General features: G+C 39.5%; 1 protein-coding gene across 6 annotated transcripts in view; it reads left to right on the top strand.

The window, feature by feature from the left end:
• Positions 1 to 5,676: 5,676 nt before the first annotated feature.
• Positions 5,677 to 24,135, top strand: part of mei1 (meiotic double-stranded break formation protein 1) — a 57,247-nt gene continuing 38,788 nt past the window's right edge. For all 6 annotated transcript variants that reach the window (XM_032536612.1, XM_032536611.1, XM_032536608.1 and 3 more), the window contains exons 1-12: positions 5,677 to 5,743; positions 6,004 to 6,162; positions 6,613 to 6,736; positions 8,438 to 8,488; positions 9,291 to 9,364; positions 11,369 to 11,474; positions 15,508 to 15,717; positions 17,758 to 17,924; positions 19,158 to 19,272; positions 19,755 to 19,874; positions 20,881 to 20,980; positions 23,634 to 23,768. In XM_032536612.1, coding sequence (XP_032392503.1) covers positions 6,019 to 6,162; positions 6,613 to 6,736; positions 8,438 to 8,488; positions 9,291 to 9,364; positions 11,369 to 11,474; positions 15,508 to 15,717; positions 17,758 to 17,924; positions 19,158 to 19,272; positions 19,755 to 19,874; positions 20,881 to 20,980; positions 23,634 to 23,768 — 1,346 coding nt within the window. In that variant the 5' untranslated portion in view covers positions 5,677 to 5,743; positions 6,004 to 6,018. The remainder of the gene's footprint in view (positions 5,744 to 6,003; positions 6,163 to 6,612; positions 6,737 to 8,437; positions 8,489 to 9,290; positions 9,365 to 11,368; positions 11,475 to 15,507; positions 15,718 to 17,757; positions 17,925 to 19,157; positions 19,273 to 19,754; positions 19,875 to 20,880; positions 20,981 to 23,633; positions 23,769 to 24,135) is intronic.

Here is a 24,135-nt window from a genome sequence, read left to right as displayed (position 1 = left end):
CAACTTCTGCAGACTTGCTGAGGTGTTTGGGAGTGATCTCCGTGGCAACAGATGACTCTCCACCCTTCAGTCTGACGGACAGGTTTCTGTAGATGCGTTTTGGCGAGACAGGACCCAGAGAGCGCCGGCGCTGAGGTGGGTCCCTCATGGATACAGACATGACAGGAGAGGAGAGGAGAGGAGAGGAGAGGAGAGGAGAGAGGACCCACAGAGGAAATAGTCAGCGTTGTGAGGGATTGGTTAGTTCATGGAGTGAAAGATTAGAACCCCCAACATAAGAGCCATAGAGGGGGAAGACAGGGTGAGAAAAGTGCCATTTCAAACAGAAAAAAAATGACAACGGGGAGAATAAGGAGAGTATGAGAAAAGGCAAAAGTCATTAGGAACCTGGAAGAGTTTATAGCAGAGAATGAAGTGAGAAATAAAAAGAGGGGGAACAAAACAGAATATATTAGTCAGACTCACACAGATTCTGCCAACTTGATAGGTGAGTATAGGCTCAACTGAGTAGCGGTGTGTGGGTGGATAAATGGATAAAAGTTACAATGCCTACACTAAAGATGAAAAAAATGCCTTGTAGCATTTATTTTTGTGCCTCTTACTATTCTCCCTTTTGTTCTTCTTTTACTCGCCATTATGTGACAAGGGTTTTTATTCGCTCCGAATGGAGTCTCTCAGCGCACAAAGCAAACAAGCCATCAATCTGATTAACTGATGAAAAGCAATCTCATGTAGAAGAGCCAAAATTCTTTCCTTATGATAAATGTGAATCTCCTCCTATAGTCAGCTTGAAGACAAATGATCCATCATCACCGCGCAGTAATGGTGGTTCATGGTCAATTCAATCGCCTTTTCATCACTACAGTCAGGCACTTTTGAGCCGGAAAATCTGTCTTACACTTTCTTTTTTTCCAGCACTTGGAGCAAAACACAGTCTGGCTGGCGTGGTTCTCCGCCCCCTCCCTCTTCGGTCAGCAAGTCCTCTCTTTCATTTGTCACTGTCTTTCTTCTCACTCTGTCCTCTCTTTTCACAGCCCTACAGTTTCGAGTGACTTTCACATCGTTTTACAATTTACGTCATCCCCGATCATTCAGATCTGAAGAGCATCTTTGAAAAGGGGGATACTCAAACTCTATCCTCTCTGTCATCTCTCTCTCATCACCACCACCTTTTCATCTAACAAAAAGCCTCAAATTTCCTGTGCTTTTTTTCAGTTGAATCTCTATCAAGTCGAGTCCTGGTGTGCTGAGTGGTCCACTGTCCTTGTGTGAAACTGAATAGTCCCCTGGTTGGGTCTAGAGAGGACAGAATATATAATATGAGGACTCTGGGCTCCAATGAAGCCACATGTCTCAGTCACACATTGTACCTGCTCCCTCACTGCGTAAGTCACTGGCTTGAATAATACCTGCCCTGTGTATGTGTATGTGGGTTTGTGGGCGTGTTCTATAGGGGTAATACCAACCATTGTTAAAGTTATTGTTGTTTGTTTATTATGTCTTACATAAGTTGTGGAAAGTGCTTATGGAACTGTTGAGAGAAGAGATAAGCTATAGTGTTTGCCTTTTTCTGAGGCAGCACAAAGATAAGACAAGGCAAAACACCTGGGAGGAGGAGAAGAGCCTGTTTGCAAACTGCCAGCATTGCAGCTGAGAGAATATCAGTTTCGTAAAGAGGGTCATGTCAGGTGCTTAAAACCAACCCATGCTGACCCATGAAGTCATCCATAATAGATTCATTGTGGTTTTGTTGCATGTCAGTTACTCAGGTTGTGGTGGTGTTGGTTTTTATCTCAGTACTGTGGCCCACTCGCTTAACAGTGAAGTATGCTGCTGCATTTTTGCAATAAGGCTTTCTGTTTTCGTCAGTCTGCTAAATGCTGTGGCTCACAGTTGAGGTGCTCACGGAAACATCTGATGACTAATATTTCTGATCCCACAGGAAGTAAGGCAGTACATCATTGTATGCAAGTAAACCATAGAGAACATCACCCTAAAGGGTTATCATATCTTTGTTTCCAGATATGCATTTTGTACACTGCAGTTACGTGTCTTATAAATAATTTAGGGACACACATTGCAAAAGGCAAAATTCAGTTAACATAAAAATGTTTTAGCAAGCAATGTATAGTGTCATAAATTGTTGTTATGCCTTTAATTAGAATGTTTACAAACTATAAAACACCAAAAGCATTTATATCAGCTATTGATTTGTTTTGTATAATAATTGTAATCATACAGTAACCCTACTAAAAAGGATTGCCATAGCCTACAGATACTAGACTATAGGATGAAAATATTGATGTCAGAAAATAGCAACAGTAGCCTCTGATACCACGTTGAAAAACACCATAAAGTAACAAACGTCCTAGACTGTGGCACCGTATGAAGCAATGTGGTCCATGCTTTTGGAAAACAGGTTAAAAAAAAAAAAAACTACGCCCGTTATAAACAATAAGTAGGCCTACTTTTCGTTAGAGTTTTTCTTTTCTTACCGTGAGTCGTTCCTTTCACTTTAATGTCTCCAAAGCTGTGTGTGTGTGTTTTAATAAATGAAGTTATCCGTTAGTCAGATATAGTCCATCGCCCCCACTTGAGGAGTTTTCACCTCTGAGGGTGAACTGCACCTGAACGTTACACCCGAGTGAGAGGCTGCCGCACACACGCACGTCGTCCTAGTTCCGCCCCCTTCCTACTTTATCTCGTTTAATTTCTCAAAACTAAACCTTTTTCCCCTATTATATAACAAAAAAGTGCTACCGACAGTAACCTGATAGGTTGCTGTATGCATGCAGACTATTAAGGTTTATTAATAATCAAGGATGTTACAGCCACAATATGGTTTTAATGCATATTAGGACATCTCTTTCTAGTAAGAGACTGAGTGTTGCGTTAACGGCGATGCGGGAATATTTGTTGTTTATGAGCGGTGAAGCAGCTTGATGTTGGCAAGTAGGTTGTAGGCTACAGCCAGCATTCATAGCAATATACAGTTTAAAAATACTCTGTTACAAGTTGAGACATGCATTCAAAAGTATTGGCATCAAAATATACTTAAAGTAGGCTACCAAAAGTAAAAGTACTCATTATGCATGTCCATTTCAGAATTTATATTTCATCCCGTATTCCTGGAGCTAATTTGAACTTCTTTATATATTGTTGGGTATCGCCATAGTAATATATCATAATGTACTTGATTTATATTTTGTATTATAAATATGAATCTTCAAAGTAACCAGAAACTAAAGATGTCAAATAAAACAACACCTCTGTAAAGCAGTAGAGCAGTATAAAATGGAAATACCTAGTAGTCCTTCCAAATTTTACTTAAGTAGTAGGTCTACTTGAGTATTAGCTCCACCACTGCCCACAGGCTTTTCATAGTGGCACAGTAGGTATAGGTGGTTGTCATACTGCAATTCTCTTTACCAAAAAATGCTGTGGCTACCTTATGACATGTAAATGTCGTTGTCACTGGAAACAGTATGTTACGTTAACGTGAGCAGAGTTATGGTGTGACAAAGTGTGGGCTGGTGACTGGAAAAAAAAGGTCTAGAGCTATATTTAAGGTAGTTCAATGCCCCCCAGTGATGGCTGCTGTGGTGCAATGAAATCGACACAAGGTGTTTTTAAATATATTACTGAGTGATTGTTTAGCCCTATAGACTGATCTTTGTGTGTGTGGAGTTGTTAAACACAGGAAGTGGTTCAAGATACATCAAGCCAAATGAGAGAAAAGCAAAGCCCCAGCAATGATGTGAAAAATGCTTGCATGTTAAGACTCTACTTATGCCAGGACCGAAAAGCTGAATCCATTTGTCTCTGTGTTTTAGTGGCCCCCGTAGAATTGTCTATGTGAAAAAGTTGTCAAATAAAGTTGACAGATATGCCTGGCTCCCACCTGAGACATGAGAGAGGCTCTCTGTCGGTTTCTCACTCTCTCTCTCTCTCTCTCTCTCTCTAAGGGGCAAATTAAACTCTGAGACTGATGGATTTAGCTCCTGTCCAAGCACAAATGGAGACTCCGGAAAGAAATATTTTCCACCTGCTTCTCGAAGGTCTGCTACTCTTTTCAGTCAGCCAAACGAGGCTCTGACCACTTCCTGCACACACAGAATAACTCTGCCTCCATTTTGTCAGAAAGGCAACACATTCTGCACACTGAGAAGCTATGAGAGTAGCCTGCTGCACACGTGTGCTCAATCATGCACACTGTCATGCAGAAACACACACTCACACTGAGGCAGAGCTGTCTGCACTTTGTCATGCACTACTTTGATGTGCAGTGAACTCTGATTAAGGAGAAGTACAGAGAGATTATAAATTGACATGTTGGTAGTGGTTAAAAGTCGCCCCCACACTCCTGTCATCAGATAGTTGCTCAGTTGCCGAGAGGCTTTTGTTGTCATGGCGATAACCAAATTGTGGCCTTCACTGCTAAATGATACTGCAAACTCATGCATCCCACCATACTGTATACTCACAGCTTATTATTCAGCAATGACATTCATTGGAGGCATACGCTGGTGCTGATGTATAATTTCAAACATAATGTATGCCTTTTGCTCAGATATAAGATATCAGCCTACTTTGGAACGAGACTTCTAATGCACTTACACTTTTTATAGCGCTTTACTATAGGCTATAAATAACTACAGAGCAACAAACCTTTGAGAAGAAACATGGGGCCTGAGTAGCTCTTTAGGGAAATCAGTTTAAAGGCTCTGAACACCAACACAAGTGTATGTCCCAGGACTGTGTGGGTATATATTTGTTTGATTGACATCTTCTTGAGTCTTCTGTTAGCTTTGTTGCACCTGATGGCTTGACAAATTTGGACACCTTTGTTATTCTTATTAGTAGATAAAGATGTAAGACCTAATAAATACCATCGAAGCTCTGGCACACCTTCAACCTGAAAAAAAGGACTCATCTGAAAACACGTATGTGGGTGTTCAGAGGTTATACAAAAGTGAAAAATGTAATAATTTGGCAGATGCAGTAGCTCCATAATACATTTTAAGTAAGTTTATGAAATGAGATATAAAGTTTGTACAGCCGGTGCCCCAATCTCTGCCAACAGAACACATATATAAACAAATAATTTAGTGTGATGTAACTGAGAAGCAAAATAATGAACCAACAGCTCTATACACTGATGAAATTTCATAGTTGAAATTTAAATTGTTTATAGTACTAGTAGCCTATAGTATAGTAATATATGTCCAATGTTATTCTATCCATTATTACCTGGAAACAATTGAGTATATGAGCTTGGAATAATTATCCATATTTGTTTACCACATATATTTTCTTATAAAGTAACCATTACAATAAAATGGTAGGTCATTTTATTTTCATTAACACAACACTGAAATAACAATCGTGTTAATTTTCTTATTTTGCCCATCGTTTTTAATTAAGTTGAGCTCAATTCTTGCTCGTACAAACAACAAAAAGTAAATGCAGATGGTAAACAGATTCTTAGAAAATTTAAAATGTTTAACTATTTACATTTGATAAAAGTAAAATAAATATTAAACAACAATCGAAAATCACTTTGACTATTTATCTTGTGAATACTTTTATACATTTAAAAACATTTTTTTTATCAGTATTCGTCTGTCCTTTGCCATTAAATATTGTTTAATAAAGTTTTGATTTAAAAGGTAAAAAATGCGCCTCACTCCCTCTACTTGAGTCTCGTCCGGGTAACGTTCGTCTGCTAGCTAGGTAACTTTTGGTTAGTTTACTGAATTTAATAAATATATTTTATTTGATAGCGTTGTAAACACTTCGGTATTTTTTAGTGAGAACTTTGGAGAAAAAAGAACCCCTAGACCGCAACTTTTGTTTTTGAGCACCATGACGCAGGTTGCTAACTAGCTAGCTAACATTAGCTTGATGTTACGTTAATTAGCGTTAGTCAAGCTGTGTGTAACTCACCTACCTGACTTGCAGAATGACTTGATAAGCCTTGGTATGTTTTTTTCTGTTTGACAGGTGTAACTACCAAAAATGACGAGTGGGGATATTGTTTATGACAAGATCCACTTCAGGCATGACCCAAAATGGAGCGGCCGCCTGGGGCCTACAGAGGGGGGCGGGGTGCTGCTCTGCGTGGCCTGTGTCATTGAAATGATTGACAGTGACGATATAGCGGTGAGGAATAGATGATAAACTTATTTTTATTTTTATTTTTATCTTATGTGAATATGAAGCGTTTCTTTTACTAATGTTAATCCTTCCAGTATTTGACAGCACTGAGAGGACCAGGATGAGCTGCGACCCTCAGGCCAGTAGGATCCTGAACAATGGCCACTGCCTCCACCCCCTCCACATTCTGCTTTATGATGAATCATGCACAAGATCTAGGAGCTGATGGAATTACATTTCAGTGGAATTATATCTCACGACTTGATGTGACAAATAAAACGGATTGAATGATTGGTGTATGTTAAGTTATAGCTAGGTGTGTGTGTGTTATCCCTCATCATTTCCCGTTTTAGGTATCCTTTGGGATTAGGATAGGGCATTATCCTGTTGATTTCCCTTGATGCACAGGCTTATTTACCCTGCCATATCTGTCTCCTGCCTGTCTCCGCTCTGCAGTCAGTGAGGAAGTCTTTTGCCCTGTCTGGTATCAGTGGTCTGCTTAAGTGTTCTCCGGGGGCTTTGAGAGAGCTGCTTCGACAGGACACCAGAGTCTCTCTGCATTTTACAGCTTCTCTACTAGGTGAGAAATAGTGGAACCTGCATACATACTTTCATTCTCCATCTGTTCTCGCTTTGTTGTTGCAAATATTAAGCTGATAAGTCTTAATGTGGGCATGTGTTTGTAAGGTCACTCAACAAGAAGCATCCACAAACAGTAAGTGTGACTGAAAATTGCACAGATCCTCCATTCAATATTGAGCATCACTAACCAGCACTGGTTGTTCTTGGCATCTTGCTGGCTTGTATGAGATTCAATCTTGGAACTAATCTCCACTGGATTAATCCTCAGTTGTGCTAGTGCTGCAGTCACATCACTGCTTTTCTGCGAGGCCAGACTGAACAATGAGACAGATAGACAATAGATCTTATCACATTACCTGAGCAGTATGATACAGAAATGTTTTTGCATAGATAATAGAGTAGATAATAGAGTTGACATGCTGTTCACGGCTTTTCGTTCATGTTATAATCAAAGTACACACTTGCCATCTGTGTATTGAACCATTACATTACATTACATTAACTGAAGAGCTGGGCAGATATTTGGGTATTACATTTTGTTCCTGTTGATGTAATTGATGTTCCTATTTCAGCCACATTAAATCAAATGTGAAATTGTATTGTCATTGCAGAATTTAATTATGTAACTAATTGAGACTCTAAAAATCATTAACATGGGTTGTATTCAAGTGGACAGTTTTGTTTCCGGCTGTCTAAATATATTATGCTGAATAAGCTATCAGTAGAGTATAAAACTGCATAGCAATGCAATTATTACTTTATTATGATACAATGATTGATGAGAATCTTTGAGCGGGCAATGAATTGGTGCAGCACTCATGCTTGCGTACAGGCAGAGTAGCTTTAATTGCCTTGTATTGTGGTTAATACTTGCCGGGCCAGTACATTATCCTCCCCACAAGGAATTGCCCAGTCTTCTGTAGGAGATGTTAGGAGGATGGCAGGTACAAAGCACTGGTGTGTTAGTTTATAAAATCATTACTCTGCCCCTGCTATAAGTGAAATCCAGTGTGCTGGATTAATTTCACTAAGTTATTGCTGCATAAAGCATTATGCCATTTGAGCTCTATTCAAATCAGGGCAATGAGAGGATATGTGGCAAAATGATAAGCCGGTAAAAGCTCTGACCAATTTGAAGAAAACAAACATTAAAAGAGCCATTACAGTGCTTGTGCGATGGTCTGCTGAACTGAGCTTCACGTGCCAATAGGAGCGTAATCCAACATAAAAGATGCCTTTCATTACCACCACTAGATGCAGTCCCTTTTTTTTAACATGCTTGTATGGTTGTATTTACAGGCGCAGCCATAAAAAAAAATTTAAATCATTTTTTACACTTGCTTCATGACATGGCAATTTATGCTGCTATATGTTTTGGAAATCCTACAAAACTGACTCGAAATTCAATAGATCTGACACTTGTGACTGATAAAAACAGGTTCCATTTGGGTACGGACTGTGCAGTATGAGCAATTAGACCTCAACATGAATTCCTGTTTATTGTCTTTGTACCATGTATCATCTAATTTATCAAGCTATCATAATTCTTAACCTAGTTTGTCCCTTTTTAATGTATGAGTGTTCATCTTCTAGCTTCCTTTTTCTTATTATAGCTTTGTGAGACCTCTGTACTTCACAATGGGTTTGTGAAGTAGGCTATGCTCTTTAATCTAGCCTGTCATCACTGTTCTGTCTCTAGGGATGCTTCACACCGTGGAGGACCCAGCCACTCTGGAAAAGGTTGACCAAGGTGAAGAAGTTGTGTGTGTGTGTCTGTGTGTGTGTCTGTGTATCTGTTAGTCCATCCATACCATACACCCTACCCTACTCACATTACACGTACAGACTTTTTATGTAGTTTTTTTAACACAGAAAGTGTAAGAGTGTGTGCGCACACACACACTGGCTATGAGTAACCTTTATTCTCAAAGACACTAACACAAGAACTCTTTGTGACTGTGAAAATGGTCACTGATGGTTACCTAGGTGATTTTACATTGACTCTAAGTACACATTTCTAAATTTCACATTTTTGAAGGCTTTGACCTTGTTTTGTTGATATTCTTTCACTGCTACACTTTGCAGTACCTTTTTTCATTTTAGTCTATTCAGTTTGGGCTGCTATGTGTATGGAAATTTTGTCTTAATGTTACCTTTTCAGTAAAGTAGTTGTTTTTAATGCACAGTCACATTTGTCTCACTGCAGCAAAGTCTTTCAAAATGTAAAAATGTTTTGCTAAGTGCTTAAATTGCCTTAAAATTTGACACTGCTTTTGCTCTTTGGACAGATAGTGTGTGAAGGACACATTTTGAAACTCATTGAGCCTATTATAAATAATGCAGACAAAAAGAATGTGTGTGTTAGGAGAAAAAATTGAAGTGGAAAGAAAGCTAGAATACCTTGAACTGTTCAGTTTTTCTCTTTCTCATAAAAGCGGGAAACTGTACCGAATTGTGGTGTTTATTTAATAAATGCTTCCCTGTTTTTGTTTTTTTATGTTTGTGTACATTATGTGTAAATGCCTGCGTTTGTGTGTTTTTATGTGTGTCAGTGCTGGTTCAGCTGCTTTTGGAACTCCAGAGTGAGATGTCCTATCGCTTTGTTTTGGACGAGATACACAAACAGGTGACACCAACACATTTACAGACATATAGAGAAACATATCTGCTCATTTACACATGCAGTCACAGAACACACATTAAGCATCTTAAATTCATATTTAACAACACTTGTGAAGTATCTTATCATATAATATGTTAACATGTAACATATCCTTCCAGGGTTGTTTAGTAAACAGACAGTGTGCACGTCTCCCTCTTGCTGGTGTTTAGTCACCTCTGGGGGAGGCAGTAGTGGAAAAGGCCCATTCAGCAGCCAACCCTGCAGGTGGAAAATAGTTAAGCTATGTATACTGGTGATGACAGCAAGGTACAACACCAGCTAGAGGTGCAGACAGGTCTCATTTTTGTTACTAGAATAGAGCCTAATTAGAAGGATTTAAAGTGCTCATATTATGCTTTTTGGCTTTCCCCTTTCCTTTATTGTGTTATATATCTTTTTGTGCACATTATAGGTTTAAAAAAGGAAAAGCCCAAAGTACCCCCCCCCCAAGGGACTTACCATCTACCAGAGAAAACACTGTTCACAAACTGCTCCAAACAGCTCTATTTTAGTCTAGCCTTTACTTCCGTGAGAAATGTGCTTCACTTTGTAACACGTTAAAATGCCCACCTAGCGTTGGACGCCCTCCTGCTCTGCAATGGACTAGCTAGCAGTGATTACCTAGGTACTGCGCATGTGCGACTCCCAACAAAGGTGGAACAAAAGTGCATGTCCTTGGGGCAACCTCTAGCTTACCCAGTAGAGTGTGCACCCCATGTGGGCTAAGTCCTTAGCAGCAGCCCTGGTTCGAGTCCGACCTGCGGCCCTTTGCTGCGTGTCATCCCTCATCTCTTTCCGCCCTTTCCTGTCTATTTACTGTCACTATTAAATAAAAGGAAAATCCCTATAAATTAATCTTAAAAAAAAAAGAAGTACATGGCCTCATTTGGACACACAGGTTGAAAAGAGGAGCTGCAGCAATGTGCAAGATTTAAAAAAAATTAAACTACGGAAACCTATTCTGGTTCGTAAATACAATTATGAACTTGAAAATGAGCATAATATGAGCAATAATTAATAAAATGGTATTTCAGCAACCATCTGTTGAGAATGCAGATTTTGAATATGAGTAGTGGATAAAGAAGCAGGTTTGTTTTCTGAATTCTGAAAAAGAATGAATTACATGTAAGACACGTATGTTTTTATGGTATTGCGGAAGTCAAATGTTTATAATGCCTGCGTTGCTGCTACAACTGCCCCAAAACAGGATTTAGAAAGTCCTACATAATATATCATATCACACTGACTGCTATTGTTTTTATTATCAACATTGTCTATTTTGTAATTTGTCTTAAGCTATATCCACACTACATTTACTACTACATTTACAATCTCTGTCCTCACAAGCATTTGAAATGTACCATTTCAGAACTAATCTCTGTCCATACTAACGCCTGAAAACACATATCACAGACATTTACACTGGGCATGCACGTGCTGATAACGCGCCTGGACAAAATCGCTCGAATTATAACTGGCCTCCTGCACATTTAGGCAGTATATAAAATGCTGGATTTAACTGCATCAGAGCTGCTAGCATTAATAAATGTTGAATTAACCGCCGGTAGTCAAGGCTGATGTTGATTGTTTTCTTCAGAAAAAGGGTCACGTGCTAGGGGTGTGACAAATCACGTAAGGACAGGTCAGTACAGAATAAAACACAAGTAAGAGTTTTCAAACTAAAACGGGGTTTTCAAATATCTCTGTTTTAGCGGCTCGGGAATGCCGGAGTATTGTGGACGACAGGCATAAACGTAGCAAATGTTATTCAAATTGAAACAAAAACGTGTCAGTGTGGTTGTAGCCTTGGTTATCTTTTGTAATACTTACTAATTTCTGCTTACAATGTCAAAGACTGTCTTTTTGTGTAGTGTATCTGGTAATTGTTGATCTTGTGCAATATGCTGTGAAACTTTGCATTGTTGTATATCTATTGTTATTGATTTTTTGGTGTGTTTCCCTGTGCAGCTGAGTGACCAGCTTAGTGTGAAGGGTTCCTTGCCCACCTTCAACTTCTTGGGGAACATAGTGGAAGCAGTTCCCAACGTGGCCCATAGTCTGGTGACTCAGTATGGTGAGACACTTCAACAGACAACCAGTCATGTCTCAACAGTTATACAGGCCCTGGTGTAGAAACAGCAGTGTGCTTTCATTTTCTTTGTAAGTTTCTTACATGGTCATGACTAGCTCTTACAGGCCAAATCGATAAAGATGCACCAAAAGCTGCTGTTTAAAAAAACATGGGAGTCCACTTTGGTGTCAACATTGCTTTGTTAGAGGGCAGAAGATAAACAGCTTTTGTAATTTGAAATGTCAGATTGACATTTCGAAAGTTGCATATTCTTTTGGGGAAGACCAGATGATCCATAAATACAATTTGGTTTGGGTGAGTTTAAAAAAAATGCAAATGAGATCTCATTATGCTGTCACATCTCTCATGTCTATCTTCACTGTGTCATCTGAAAATCAAAATTGAGTAGAAAAATAATGCGACACAAGCAATTCTCCTTGAAAGCTGAGATCCAGAAACAAATTTAGTTCCAGTTTGCTTCAAATGGAAGAGAACAATATGAAAGTATTAATGCTGTCAGTTAAACGTGTTATTAACGACGTGCACGCAAACCTATTTTAACGGTGTCAATTTTTTATTGCAAGAGTAACGTTCTTTTTGGCCTAGCAAACTATGTAGTTTTTTTCACATGCTGTTGCGACAACTAGTAACGTTAGAAAAACTACAACAACATACCGGATCTAGCGAGACCAGAACCAGGTACACCGCACACACTTGTTTGGGCTTGCGAGCCGGCCAAATAATAATGTTAAGTTTTGATTGGATGGCGAGCGCAAGACACCGAAATGGATGCCAATAAGATTGACTTTTTAAAAGTTGCCAACTGTTACCACTTGATGGCCAAGCATCGTCAAAGTATTTTTTTCACCCTTTCTTTGATGGACAGTGTTACATTGTGTGAGAGATTATTTGCTCCAAGTGATAATGTTATTTGTGAAATTGAGCACTACAAGAGGCTATATCTATATCTATATATATATAGATACATATAACAAGGTTGTTTTCAATGAAAAAAAACATTTGCACAAAGCAAGCTGATCCACTTTTCCATGTCAAGAGCATTAAAATAAGAAAAAATAATGGGACAAAACAAAATCAAGGGACATTTAGAATAGATAAAAATGTGTGATTAATTGCGAGTTAACTATGGCGTTAATGCGATTAATCCCGATTAAATATTTTAATTGTTTGACAGCACTAGAAAGTATATTCAAATTTTTTAGCATCCCTTGTTCTCTTGGCACAGGGATATCCACAAATCAATCATAACAGTCTGTATTGACCTTCAAATTTACATTTCTTAATGCACAGAAATAGTTGTACTGTGTCTACCTTTGAATTAGTCTTTGCCATGCTGTACCCTATTCCACTCCTGCTTCTAAAAAATGTCATAAAACTGTATTTTTCATATCCCCTTCACTTTCTCAATTCAATGTCTATAGCTGCTCTGACCTTTTCAATTACTCTCCAGCTGCATTGAGATAACTGTGCGGCGTCCATACTTAAAATTCTGTCTGCATTGCCAATCCCATGCCAAATCATGCTGAAAATATAAAAAGCTACACAAGTTACTAATACATGATCTTCCAACCTCTCCCCTTAATCTTACACATATATGGATATATTTATATCTTTACATCTATGTACAATTCTGCAGCCCTCACCACCCCACCCACACAAAAGCCCCAATTTCTATAACAGCCACCTGTGTGATGTCCGTCTACTCACTGAACCATTACGCCACTTTGTTTAATGGGCAACGATAATCAAATCAAAGTGTATGTGTGTTGTAGTGTGCTTGTGTCATGCCTGAATGCTTGTTTTTTAAAGGCAAGCGTGAATGTGGGCCTTGTGCCAAATAAGTAGGAAGCATAGTTATTTTGCTATGCTGCGTGTGTCCACCTTCATGTATTTTCATGAGTTCCACAAGTTTCACCTGAGCAGCCAAAGGTAGTGATGGGTTGTTGACTGTGTGTGCCTGTCTTTAGCCTGTCACTCAACAATTCTCTGTGGGGCTGTTAGGACTAAATAGCACAGAAAATGACAGCAGGAGCCCAGAGCACCCAACACTCATGTCTGCCTCTCTATCTCACTGATTAACCCCTCAGTTTGTATGCCCCTTATGTTTTTCTCTGCCTGAATCTGTATTTTATCTCTATCTATCTATCTGTCCGTCTATCTATCTATTTATCTGTCTGTCTGTCTGTCTGTCTGTCTGTCTGTCTGTCTTCCCCCCCTCTTTCTGCATTGCTGGTGTCTTGCTCCCTTAGGTGCTAACTGAAGACTGGATACAGACTAAATTAGAGAGCAGGGAGGAAAGTCAGTGAGATAAAGAAAGAGGAAGGCAGACAAAGATAACGGGTAAGATAAGGGACAATTGGACAGACTGCAGTGGTTCTCAGAGGTTGAGATTACCAGAGCTCCAAAATCCAAGAGTTAATTTATGAAGAACGAACATATTATTTCTGATTAGACTACACATAAATGCTTCATTTTTGGCAGATCAGTCTGCTATTTTCATCTTAATTTCTGTGCAGACATTTGAAAAAAAGATGTGCAGAGAAAGCTTTTCAGCTTGGGGGTGGATTTATTTGGATGGCTCAAACTAATGCCCTTTGTATGTGGGAAACACTGGAAGTGTAAAAAGCCAGAGAGAGGTTTAGTTAAGCAGGCTGAAGCAACAAGTGCAAAAACAACAGAGAAATACTGTAGAAAGCAGATCACTAGACGAACAGAGAGTGGTATCTCACAGCGTCACAGTGGGGTCAGCAAAGCAGTATTAAAGGCAAACGGGAATGAACCTTTGTTTTTCTCTTGTGAAAGAAAGCAAAAGAAAAGCATTTCATCCTTTTTGTTTCAGTCCTTTGTGCTTCTGTTTCTGTGTATAAAATTTGAAACACAGTAAGGCTTTTTTATTTTCTGCCCATTCTTTCACCACTCTTAAATTGTATTCTTCAATTCTATCCTCTGTTCGTAGAGGTCTTATCTCCCTCCTCCCCCTGTTCCTTTTTCGCTCTCTCCTCTCTTTATGCCTGGCTCTCATCTTAGCCACCTCATACATTGTGGTTTAATCAAACATGTCTGGGAGCCTCTTCGCCTCACATGGGTTTTTGATCTGCTTCACAGAGCAGCTGGGTTTGGGCTATTTGCTCTCCTACACTGACATCTCTTTCTTTCTCTATTCTAAACTCTCTCTGTTCCTCTGTCTCCTTCCACCTCCAGCTCTGCTGCACACTTTCCTCTCTCTAGCTTCTTCTGTCTCTCTGTCTGTGTCTCACCTTCCATCACGTGTACTCTTATTCTTTCTTAGCTTTTCTCCAAGAGTGTCTCTCCATTCTCTTTTTCCCTTCTTGTGATGCTGAATCATGTCAGAGAGTCAACCTGAATGTGCCCCTATTCTACCCCTATGTCTGTTTTTAAAATTTCCTTTTTTACATTAGATTACATGTCATTTAGCAGATGCTTTTATCCAAACCGAAAATACAATTGCTGTATATGTCAGAGGTTGTACTGGACAAGTATGGGTTAAGGGTCTTGCTCAGGGACACATTGGCTGATGTACTGCAGTGGGAATTGAACCCAGATCTCCCACATCAAAGATGTGTCATATCCATTGTTTCACCCCCATACTATTCTCACTCTTTAATTTTTCCTACCATTTAACTGTGCTCTCTCCTCCTTTCATCTTATGGAAACTTTCCCTCCAAAGTTGGCTCTACCATTGTCCGTCATGGCTAAAGAGGTTGTTCAGGTGAAACTCACAAACCCAGCAGTTTCGCATTTCCATTTTATATTACCTTTACCTCTCCTCTGGGTATCTTTGTCTGCTCCCCCTTTATCTTAGGATCTGGTTATCTGTATGATACATAGCTTGATTAAACACACTTTACTTGATTTGTTGCACTACATGTAATATTTATTTGTTGTGGTTGACCCAGTTTCCCCACACAATCATGTATGTATCCTCTTCTTTTTTCCTGTCTATTCCTTCTGTATGTTCATGTGTACTCATGTGTCTCTCATCTCTGTCCACCAGTGCCCTTGCTGGAGCACCTGTGCTCGGCCTTGCTTTACCCAGATGAAGCGCTAAAAGCTTCGGCCCTATATGTGTGGCTCAAACTGTTTGGGACAGCTGGGGGCTCGGCAGCCCAGTCCTTACCCATTGCCATCAGGGACAGAGTGTGTATCCTGTTGCTGCAGACCTTGGCCAGTGCCAGCTCCCCCCAACTCATCAACAACTGCGTTGGTGAGAAAAAACATCTGCCCCTGTCTGGAGCAGAAAAACCAGCATATATTTTATATTAAAATATTCTACTTGAACTGAAAGTTTTTAATGACCACGTGTGTACAAAGCTAGTTTTGTGAGTTTTGAGCCTTTTTTTCACTTTGTGAAAACTTACTTTCTTAAAGTAATGACTGTATCAAAGTATACTTAAGCGCATCATTAGATGCCTGGATGAAAAATGCACTAGATAGACTAAGTGGGATCGAGCTGCTATCTTGTAAAGTTTTTAAGTTGTTGAGATCAGTATAGCATTCTTACCTTAGGAAAGCATGAAAATACTATGATCAAGATAAAGAGGAAGATGTTATAAGAAATAAATGAAATTTTCAGCTAAGCACAACAGCAATTAGTATGGGGACAGAGTGAGGGAAATGCTATTTTAAATTTGTTGTTATGCATGAAACACTCATAACTGACTCCCAGCGGCCTGGGAGGGTGTTAGGATGAGGACTAATAGAGTGTGGACTTAAAGGCGGAGTAAAAGGCGTTATAGCGTGGGTGGCAATTATGTTGTTTCATGTCAGTTTATTATGCAAAAATAGTCACTTTAAAGGGGCTGTACTTGAAATACTGAAGAAGAAAAAAAACAGCGGGCTGAGATTGTCTCCACACTGCTCTCACAGACCACTCCCCAATACGTGAACGGAGTGTGATCATAAGAGGTATCCACTGGCAGGGTTATTATTAATAAAATAGAGCTGTTTTATCAGTCCTTCCAGAAAAATGCAGAGTTTTTTGTGATTGTTGAAAAAAATGTGGGCCCCGCATAAATATGTAAACTTTGGCTGATTATGCATTGAATTATGCAATTGCATAATCACGTTTTTCTGGAAGGACTGTTTTATTGTTTGTTTGGGTTGTAAAAATTTATCTAAAATATAAAAAGCCATGAATTAACACAACCAGTATCTTTCTCAGTTAAGATCCATATTCTACTTGAGGGTGACACTAGATGGAGAAAGGAAAGATTATATACTGAGATGAAAGAGTGTTGGTATCTTGTAGTATCTTGAGTTAAAAGGATAATAAGCTTGCCAACGGGTGATAACTAAAATGGAGTTAATGAAAAGGAAAATTTCCCTCTAGAAAGTTTTATCTCTGTAGTAACTTGGGAAGGAGGTGGGATGCACTGTAAATGGAATAGAGGTGCAAGGTTGATTTACTCCATATTTTAGAGTAGATGCAGTTGAGCTTTTTCTGTTGTTGTAATTTTGAACTGGTTTAATCTTAAAGGTCCCATGACATGGTGCTCTTTGGATGCTTTTGTATAGACCTTAGTGGTCCCCTAATACTCTATCTGAAGTCTCTTTACCCAAGGTAACCTTGCCCCTTATGACCTCATAATGAGCAAGATTCCAGAATCGGCCCATCTGAGCTTTCATTTTCTCAAAGGCAGAGGAGGATACCCAGGGCTCGGTTTACACCTATCACCATTTATAGCCACAGGGGAACAATAGGCAGGCTAGGGGAATACATAGTAATGCTAACAACCCACATAAAGTGAAATGTTCATGCCATGGGACCTTTAATAAGCATACCCTCACCATCCCCGGTGAGAACAGAAACATGGAGAAATTAAACAGGATTTTTTTCGGCGTTGTATTATATACAGAGTCTTAAGACATTTCCATGAAAATCAAATACCCTTTTTATAATGTTTAAAAAAAGATTTCTTATGTTTTATTACTTTTTCTCCAGATGGCTGGAAAGAAAAAGAAAATCCATGCAGCTGGGAAAATTTAATTGCTAATTACATGCCTGTTCATTGCATTTTAGTTTGAGTTCTGTTGTGGATCCTTTTCCCAAGATTGATTTTTATCATTGCAGACATTGTCTGACATTCATGCATTCATGTCTGACAAGTGCATGCCATCACAAATGTATTTTTCCCTATGTCTCTGTGTTAACGTGATAGGATTTGTTTATTTATATTTTTGATTTACAGAATGTTGAGCTTTGTCATCAGTGTCTGTTTTTACACCAAAGTCCTTCATCTGTTAGGCCTGCTGTGGCTGCTGGTGCAGCTGGAAGAGACAGTGTCAGTTTTGATGAACAGCCCCGGCAATCAGATCATGTGCCATGAGAACCAGAACAACAGCCAGATCCTCTGCCAAAACCAAGAGCAACAGTCCCCTGACCAATGCCCTCTGCCTCTCTTACTGAAAAAGGTCTCTGTCCAAACATCCTGTTCTCACCCCCAAGACCTTCTGACACTGACGATAATCATAACAAGAGCCACTAATCCTGGATTAATGTGCCTTTGAAAAGGGATTCAGGGAGGGTTTACCCTGGACAAATATTTGTTCTTCATGTCTGGGAAATTAATGTGCAGATTACATCTAGTTAGATCTTATCAGTTGTGACTCACATTACATCACAGCTCATGACGTTAGTGTTTTTTTATGTTGCAGATCACCATTGTTTGTTGAGCTATAAAACCTGTCCCTTTAACTAAATTATCACCCAAATCTAAATTATTTCCGAAAACATAATTGTAGTGTCACTCTTAGGATTTAATCTAGCACATAAATGAACTGTTTTTAATCCTACATAGCTCTTGGAAAACTACAGGGAATTTAGAAGGCAAAAATATAAAATAGTGCAAAGTGTTGTTGCAGTTGCCAAGACAAACATTAACAGTGTTACACTAAAACTAAACAAGGAAAAACATGAAAACTCTCGCAGCTGAATCCCGAGCCAATAAGACAATTTACTTCTGTTAGATTGTCCACATGGTGGATTGTTTAGTAGTTATTGAAACATGACGTCATATACTGTACACTTAGTCCATCTCAGGTTTTATGGAAAATGTTTATGAGTAACAAAGTCATCTATATTTATCTAAGGGCTCATTTTTAGATTCAGTGTACCTTAGTAAGTTCCAATACATAGTGTAGATCACATTAACCTCACTCGTGAAGACAAAACAGATCAGTAATGTTATACAAAAACACATAATTGTAATGTTGATATTTTTCTTTTTCTTCAATGCTGGATGCTGGACTGGGATAGAAATAAAATGACAATAAACCATTTCTTCTTGGCTTAGACATTTCTTAAAGTAGTTTACATGGCCCAGAAATCATATAAATCTGATTGATATAAAAAAGAAGCTAATTCTGATCATTCACGCTTCTAATTGCATGTACATGCAGGGTCATGGTGCTGATGTTTGACAGCCTTTGACACATTCTTAGACTAAGATAACAAACAGTCAGAGCATAGACAGTGTCCTGACAATGAGAGCCAGACAGTTGGCAAAATACTGTTTATCTCCTATGTCATCAGCAGCAACCGAAGAACAAAGAAACTGCACTTTACGTATATTAATTCTATGGAATTGCCATATGTCTTAAATGATTGGTGTATTCTAACAAAGGCCATAAAATGTATTTTTCCAGTTGCTGTTGAGTGGTGATGAGACGTTGCAGGCGACCAGTGCTAGGTGTATTGCATCCATCCTGGTTCATTCTCCGAGTCAGTGCAGTGCTCCCTTCATCAAGGCTGACGTACCTGGTGATATGCACACGCAGACAGAGTGGCTGGGATATTGTAGCTATATAAGCTGTTTGTGATTTGTCTTCTGCAAATAATTTCTTCTGCCTTCGTCTACATTCCCTTTTGACTCCCTCTCTTTGTCTAAGTCTTTGTTATTTCTCTTGTTGTCTCGTTGTGTATCTCACTTTCTTCTTGTTAGTCTTTGTTGCTTTCTCCTCTGTTTTACATCTCTCTTTAGCGCTGTAGGGGTTCTATTTGTGTTTCTTTCTTGCCCTAGACTTTAAGAATATGATTTAAAAAAGAATATTACTATCTTTTTTTGTTTTTCATTGGGCTAAATTTGGATGAAACATTACACCCTGTTTTGAAAGTAGTACAATGATGCTACTGAAGAGTATTATAGTAACATTGTTCCCTGTTCTCTCTTTCTCTCCCAACTTTATTTCTTTAGCTCTTCACACAAGTTCTCTTTTTCTCTCCATCTCTCTTTTTCCGTATAGAGTTTCTGTTTGACCGTCTGGCCAGTAGCAATAGTGAGGTTCTGCTGTGGTCTGCTTATAGCTGTTTGGTGTTACTGACCAACAACCCACTCTTCTTCTCCCAGTGTCACTCTGTCTATGGTGAGTGAGCTTAGACAGATCAGAAACATTCCTGAGGAGAGATCATCTCATCTCGTTTTTTTTTGGTGACGGTGTCCCTGTAGATATTCAGTTTTGGGTTTTGTGGGACATTGCTTGACATCTGACAATAATTGCTGATGGACAATGGATGGAAAGACAGTGACAGCCTCTGCCTCATACTTCATCACAGTTTGAGTTTTTAGGCATCTGCTCGCAGCACCACAGTTACATTAGTATTAGGGCTGGGACATATACAGAAAATCAGATATAACAGTATTTTTAACGGTATAACGGTATTGATGTAACAGCAATATATTGCCCAGCTCTAATTTATTATACAGCTACTTTACATTGTGTTATTATATTAGACTGATAGTGCAATTGAAATTATTAATATTAGACAGAATGTTAGACTAAATTGCCACAGAACCTAGTAGTAATCACAAAATGGCCTCCCTATTTTGCATCCCAAATGAATTGTAATGAATATTGTTCTGACACAGATGCATATGTGTCTGTGTGCCTTTGGTGTTTGCCATTACAGCAGATTATGTGTTTGAGGATCCACTGCCTTTGGCATTCTTAAATACTGCAGCACTTCATCTTCACCCCAGAGAATTTTTTTGGATAACACTTGCAGTGCAAACTTAATTTATTAGTACACAGGATATCTGGTGTTAAAATTCCCTGTGCTATTAAGTCCTTGCTCCAGCTCAGAATAAACATGGGATTGTTACAGCAGATTCTGTGTAGCCATAAATTACAAAGATGTACCACTGTTACTGTGTGTTTGACATGTGTGTATGTGCGTGTCTGCGTGCATGCAGGCGTGTGTGTGTGTGTCTGCTCACTTTGTAAAGGTATTACATTTATGAGCATGATGCTTCTTTCAATGCAGGAAGGAGTTGTGGCCTGTGGTGTCGTAGAGTCTGAGCAAGCTTAGACAAATGTGTCTTTGTCTGTCTGATCATGTATTTCTTTGTCAATGAGTGTGTTTGTGTGTTAGGTATTGAGTCCCTGGTGCGCAGTGTGAAGGAGGCTCTGCAGCTGACCAACTTGGAAGTGCCGAAACAAGGTTTGCTGCTCCTTACTGAGATACTGGAAAGGTGAGATTGGTCTGTAATGTTAAGGTTTTTTTTTAGTTGTCTGACTGCCTAAATGATTTGCACTGCACTTTCCCCACTTGCAACTCCCTTGAAACATTACTGCACTGAGTATCTTTGTGTACTGAGTTAAAATGATGTGACTACACCTCAGCTTCTCTGCACTTCCAACAAAGCACTGTCACATCACAGGAGGATAGACAGCTGCAGCAAATAAAAAATAGTTATGCTTTGGTCAAGGCATCCCAGTTAGCTGCAGCTGTTATATGCTGTCAAGACCTCTTACAGTTCATTCATGTTCTGTCTTTATTCTATATATAGCCCACTGGACTAAGGAAGATTTGTTATTGCTTTGAACTGCAGTTATAATAAAGGTAGTATTTGTAAAGCCTTTGCATGCTAATATCACCAAGACAGCACACAATAATGCTCATGGTTCTTTTACACCACTGTTATATTTGTATACACACTCAACAGCATGTACAACTTCAGCTACATTGACACAGAGCCTCAACCTGTAAAACATTGTAAATATGATGTTCTGGAAAGTTTAATTTTATTAGAAACTAGCTGCCGGCTGGTTTGCCGATGAAAATATATCACGAGCCAGTAAAACACTGTCATATTTCTGCAAGGTTGACATCATTTTAATGGAATGTTCCCCCGTCACATGGCAATGATACAGGGGGTAAGAGATTTCCAATGGCAAGGGCAATTTGTCCTTTACACTGCGTGGAACAGTATAAAAAGTAGCCACCACCAGAGCTTTTAAATGCTGAACAAGCTGAAGTGTGTGAGCGGACCAGTGTAAACTTGTCCATTAGCAGTGCATATGTGAGATTGAGTGCTTTTGTGTTTGTGTGTGTGTATATGCTTTACTGCAGCTGTTTTTTGTGTGTGATGTTAAACTGTGTGTGTGTGAGTGTGAGTGTGTGTGTCTGTGTGAGCATTTGTTATTCAGGATGTTTTATGTGACTACTGTTGTGATAACAGGGAGCCAGTCCACAGCTGTTGTAGTGCCGCCTCATAGACCAGAGACAATACTCTGGTGATCTTTGTAACATCAATAGGTCGTTACTATTTGTTTATTATGTGTCCCTGCACTGAAAGAGAGAAAATAAGTGTTTGTGTGTAGGTGAGTGAGACAGAATACAGGGAAGGTTCATTGCAACGTTGCTAATAGTCACTGCAAATATTGCCACGGCAAGCCAAAGAGTTATAGATAAATCAGGCAAACAGACAGACTGTCAGCTTTTTGATGGGCCTATATTAACATCAAAAACCCATATCAGCAAAAATTCTTTTCTTTCTCTGTACTTTTGGCATAGTTCTCACTGACTCATCTAGGATCCACAGTACCTTTTTAACTATCTTTACATTTGATTATTTGTTTACAACAGAGAACCATTGGAATTTATCAGAGATGCCTGTTTCAGTTAGTCTGGCACTAGACCAAGCCAAGCGCAATACTGTAGATTTGAAATTGTGCATTGGTCTGGGGAGTCTGTAGACTGGGTAAACCCCGCCCACTCTGCTGTCAATTAGGTTTTGCCCTGCAGCTCGGTCTGGAAACCTGCGCGATTAATTCTCCGGCTTCAGTTCACAATTTTGCGGGAACCAATTGCAAACCGCCTTATCTACCTGCCGCCCTACTGGCGGGTTTTACAAGATGACGATAGAGAAGCGACCAAGCAGCTTCCTGTTTACATTCAACATAGCCGCCATCAAAGCGCAGCAAACCCGTTGATGCCGCTGACGCTTCTAATCGTCTGATCTGCTCTGTATTTTCTCTGCACAAGAGGCGTGACCAACCAGCACAGTTCAAATGCCTCTGTACGCATTTGGAAAGTCTTTCAACCAATCAGACCAATGATCCTGGTGACGTAGAAGCAACAGCGGCATCAACGGGTTTGCTGCGCTTTGGTGGTGTCAATGTGAGAATATTGCAGAGTTGTAGCTCATAACACGTCACACCCAATGAGAGTCGAGTCAGACCGGCTCTGGTTGAGTGCAGATGTTAGTGGCGCATGCTCAGATTTAAACGGTGTACGACATAACTGTCATACTAAAATCCATGAAATAATAAACTTTTCTCATTACAAACAATAACAGAAGATGGAAATCATTTAAAAAATGTTTTAGCTATCTATGATATAATTGCTGTATTGTAAATTACAGAAGTCTCTCATTAGCATCTTGTATGCTACTTGTTGCAAATGGACGCCTGCGCAACTCAAATCTGCACTCACCTCACATTGGGCAGTGACAGGTGGCGTTCGTTGGCTGCTGTGTTGAATGTAAACAAGAAGCTGCTTGGTCGCTTCTCTAGTCGTCATCTTGTTCAACCCGCCAATAGCGCACCAGGTAGATAAGCCACTTTGTGATTGGTTCCTGCAAAATTGTGAAATGAAGCAGGAGAATTAAACGTGCAGGTTTCCAGACCGAGCTGCAGGGCAAAGTCAAATCACTGGCAGAGTGGGCGGGGCTTACCCAGTCTACGTTTCACTGCTTACTCTAGGATCTGTTCTTCTAGCTGCTAGCAACAGTTTAATAATTATGCTTGTATTGTATTATATCGCTTTCATTTCTGAGACAATTAATAGTATGGTAAAATTTGGAATTGTTAAAGCACTAGTGTGTTTGTGTGTGTATACAGGCAGCCCCCAAGCGAGCGTCTGTTCCCCAGTGGTCCAGGGTTCGTGGCAGTTTCAGAGGCTGTGATGGGTGGAGTCTCATCCTCCTGCCTGCTAGTAGCCACACAGGCTGCCAACGCTGCTGCTGCCCTGTTCAGGTATACACAAACACACATAGTTGCATATTGTCAAGGACACTTTGTCTTGTGATTGACAAAGTTACAATTTGCTTAATGAAGGTATATATAAATAATGACTTACTTGTAGAAATATTGATGTAGGTGCTTTTTCAATGACACCTGTAACCTTTGCTTACCATACCAGACCATGGTTTGCACTCATTCAGCCTGTAGACTGCATAAAAGATGTGGACTTAGCCTCCAGGTCTGAAAAGTGAAGCCAGCATTCTTTCCAATAGCCAGCAGGTGGCCACTCTGGTGGCAAAAAGAAGTCAAATTGTCTAAAATTCTTTGAGAAAATGACTTAATGACTTCTTACTTAAATTAAAACCTCAGTACATTTACA

This window comes from Etheostoma spectabile, chromosome 15 (genome assembly GCF_008692095.1).
Source record: "Etheostoma spectabile isolate EspeVRDwgs_2016 chromosome 15, UIUC_Espe_1.0, whole genome shotgun sequence".
Lineage (NCBI taxonomy): Eukaryota > Metazoa > Chordata > Actinopteri > Perciformes > Percidae > Etheostoma > Etheostoma spectabile.
This window is presented reverse-complemented; position numbering and strand designations above follow the sequence as displayed.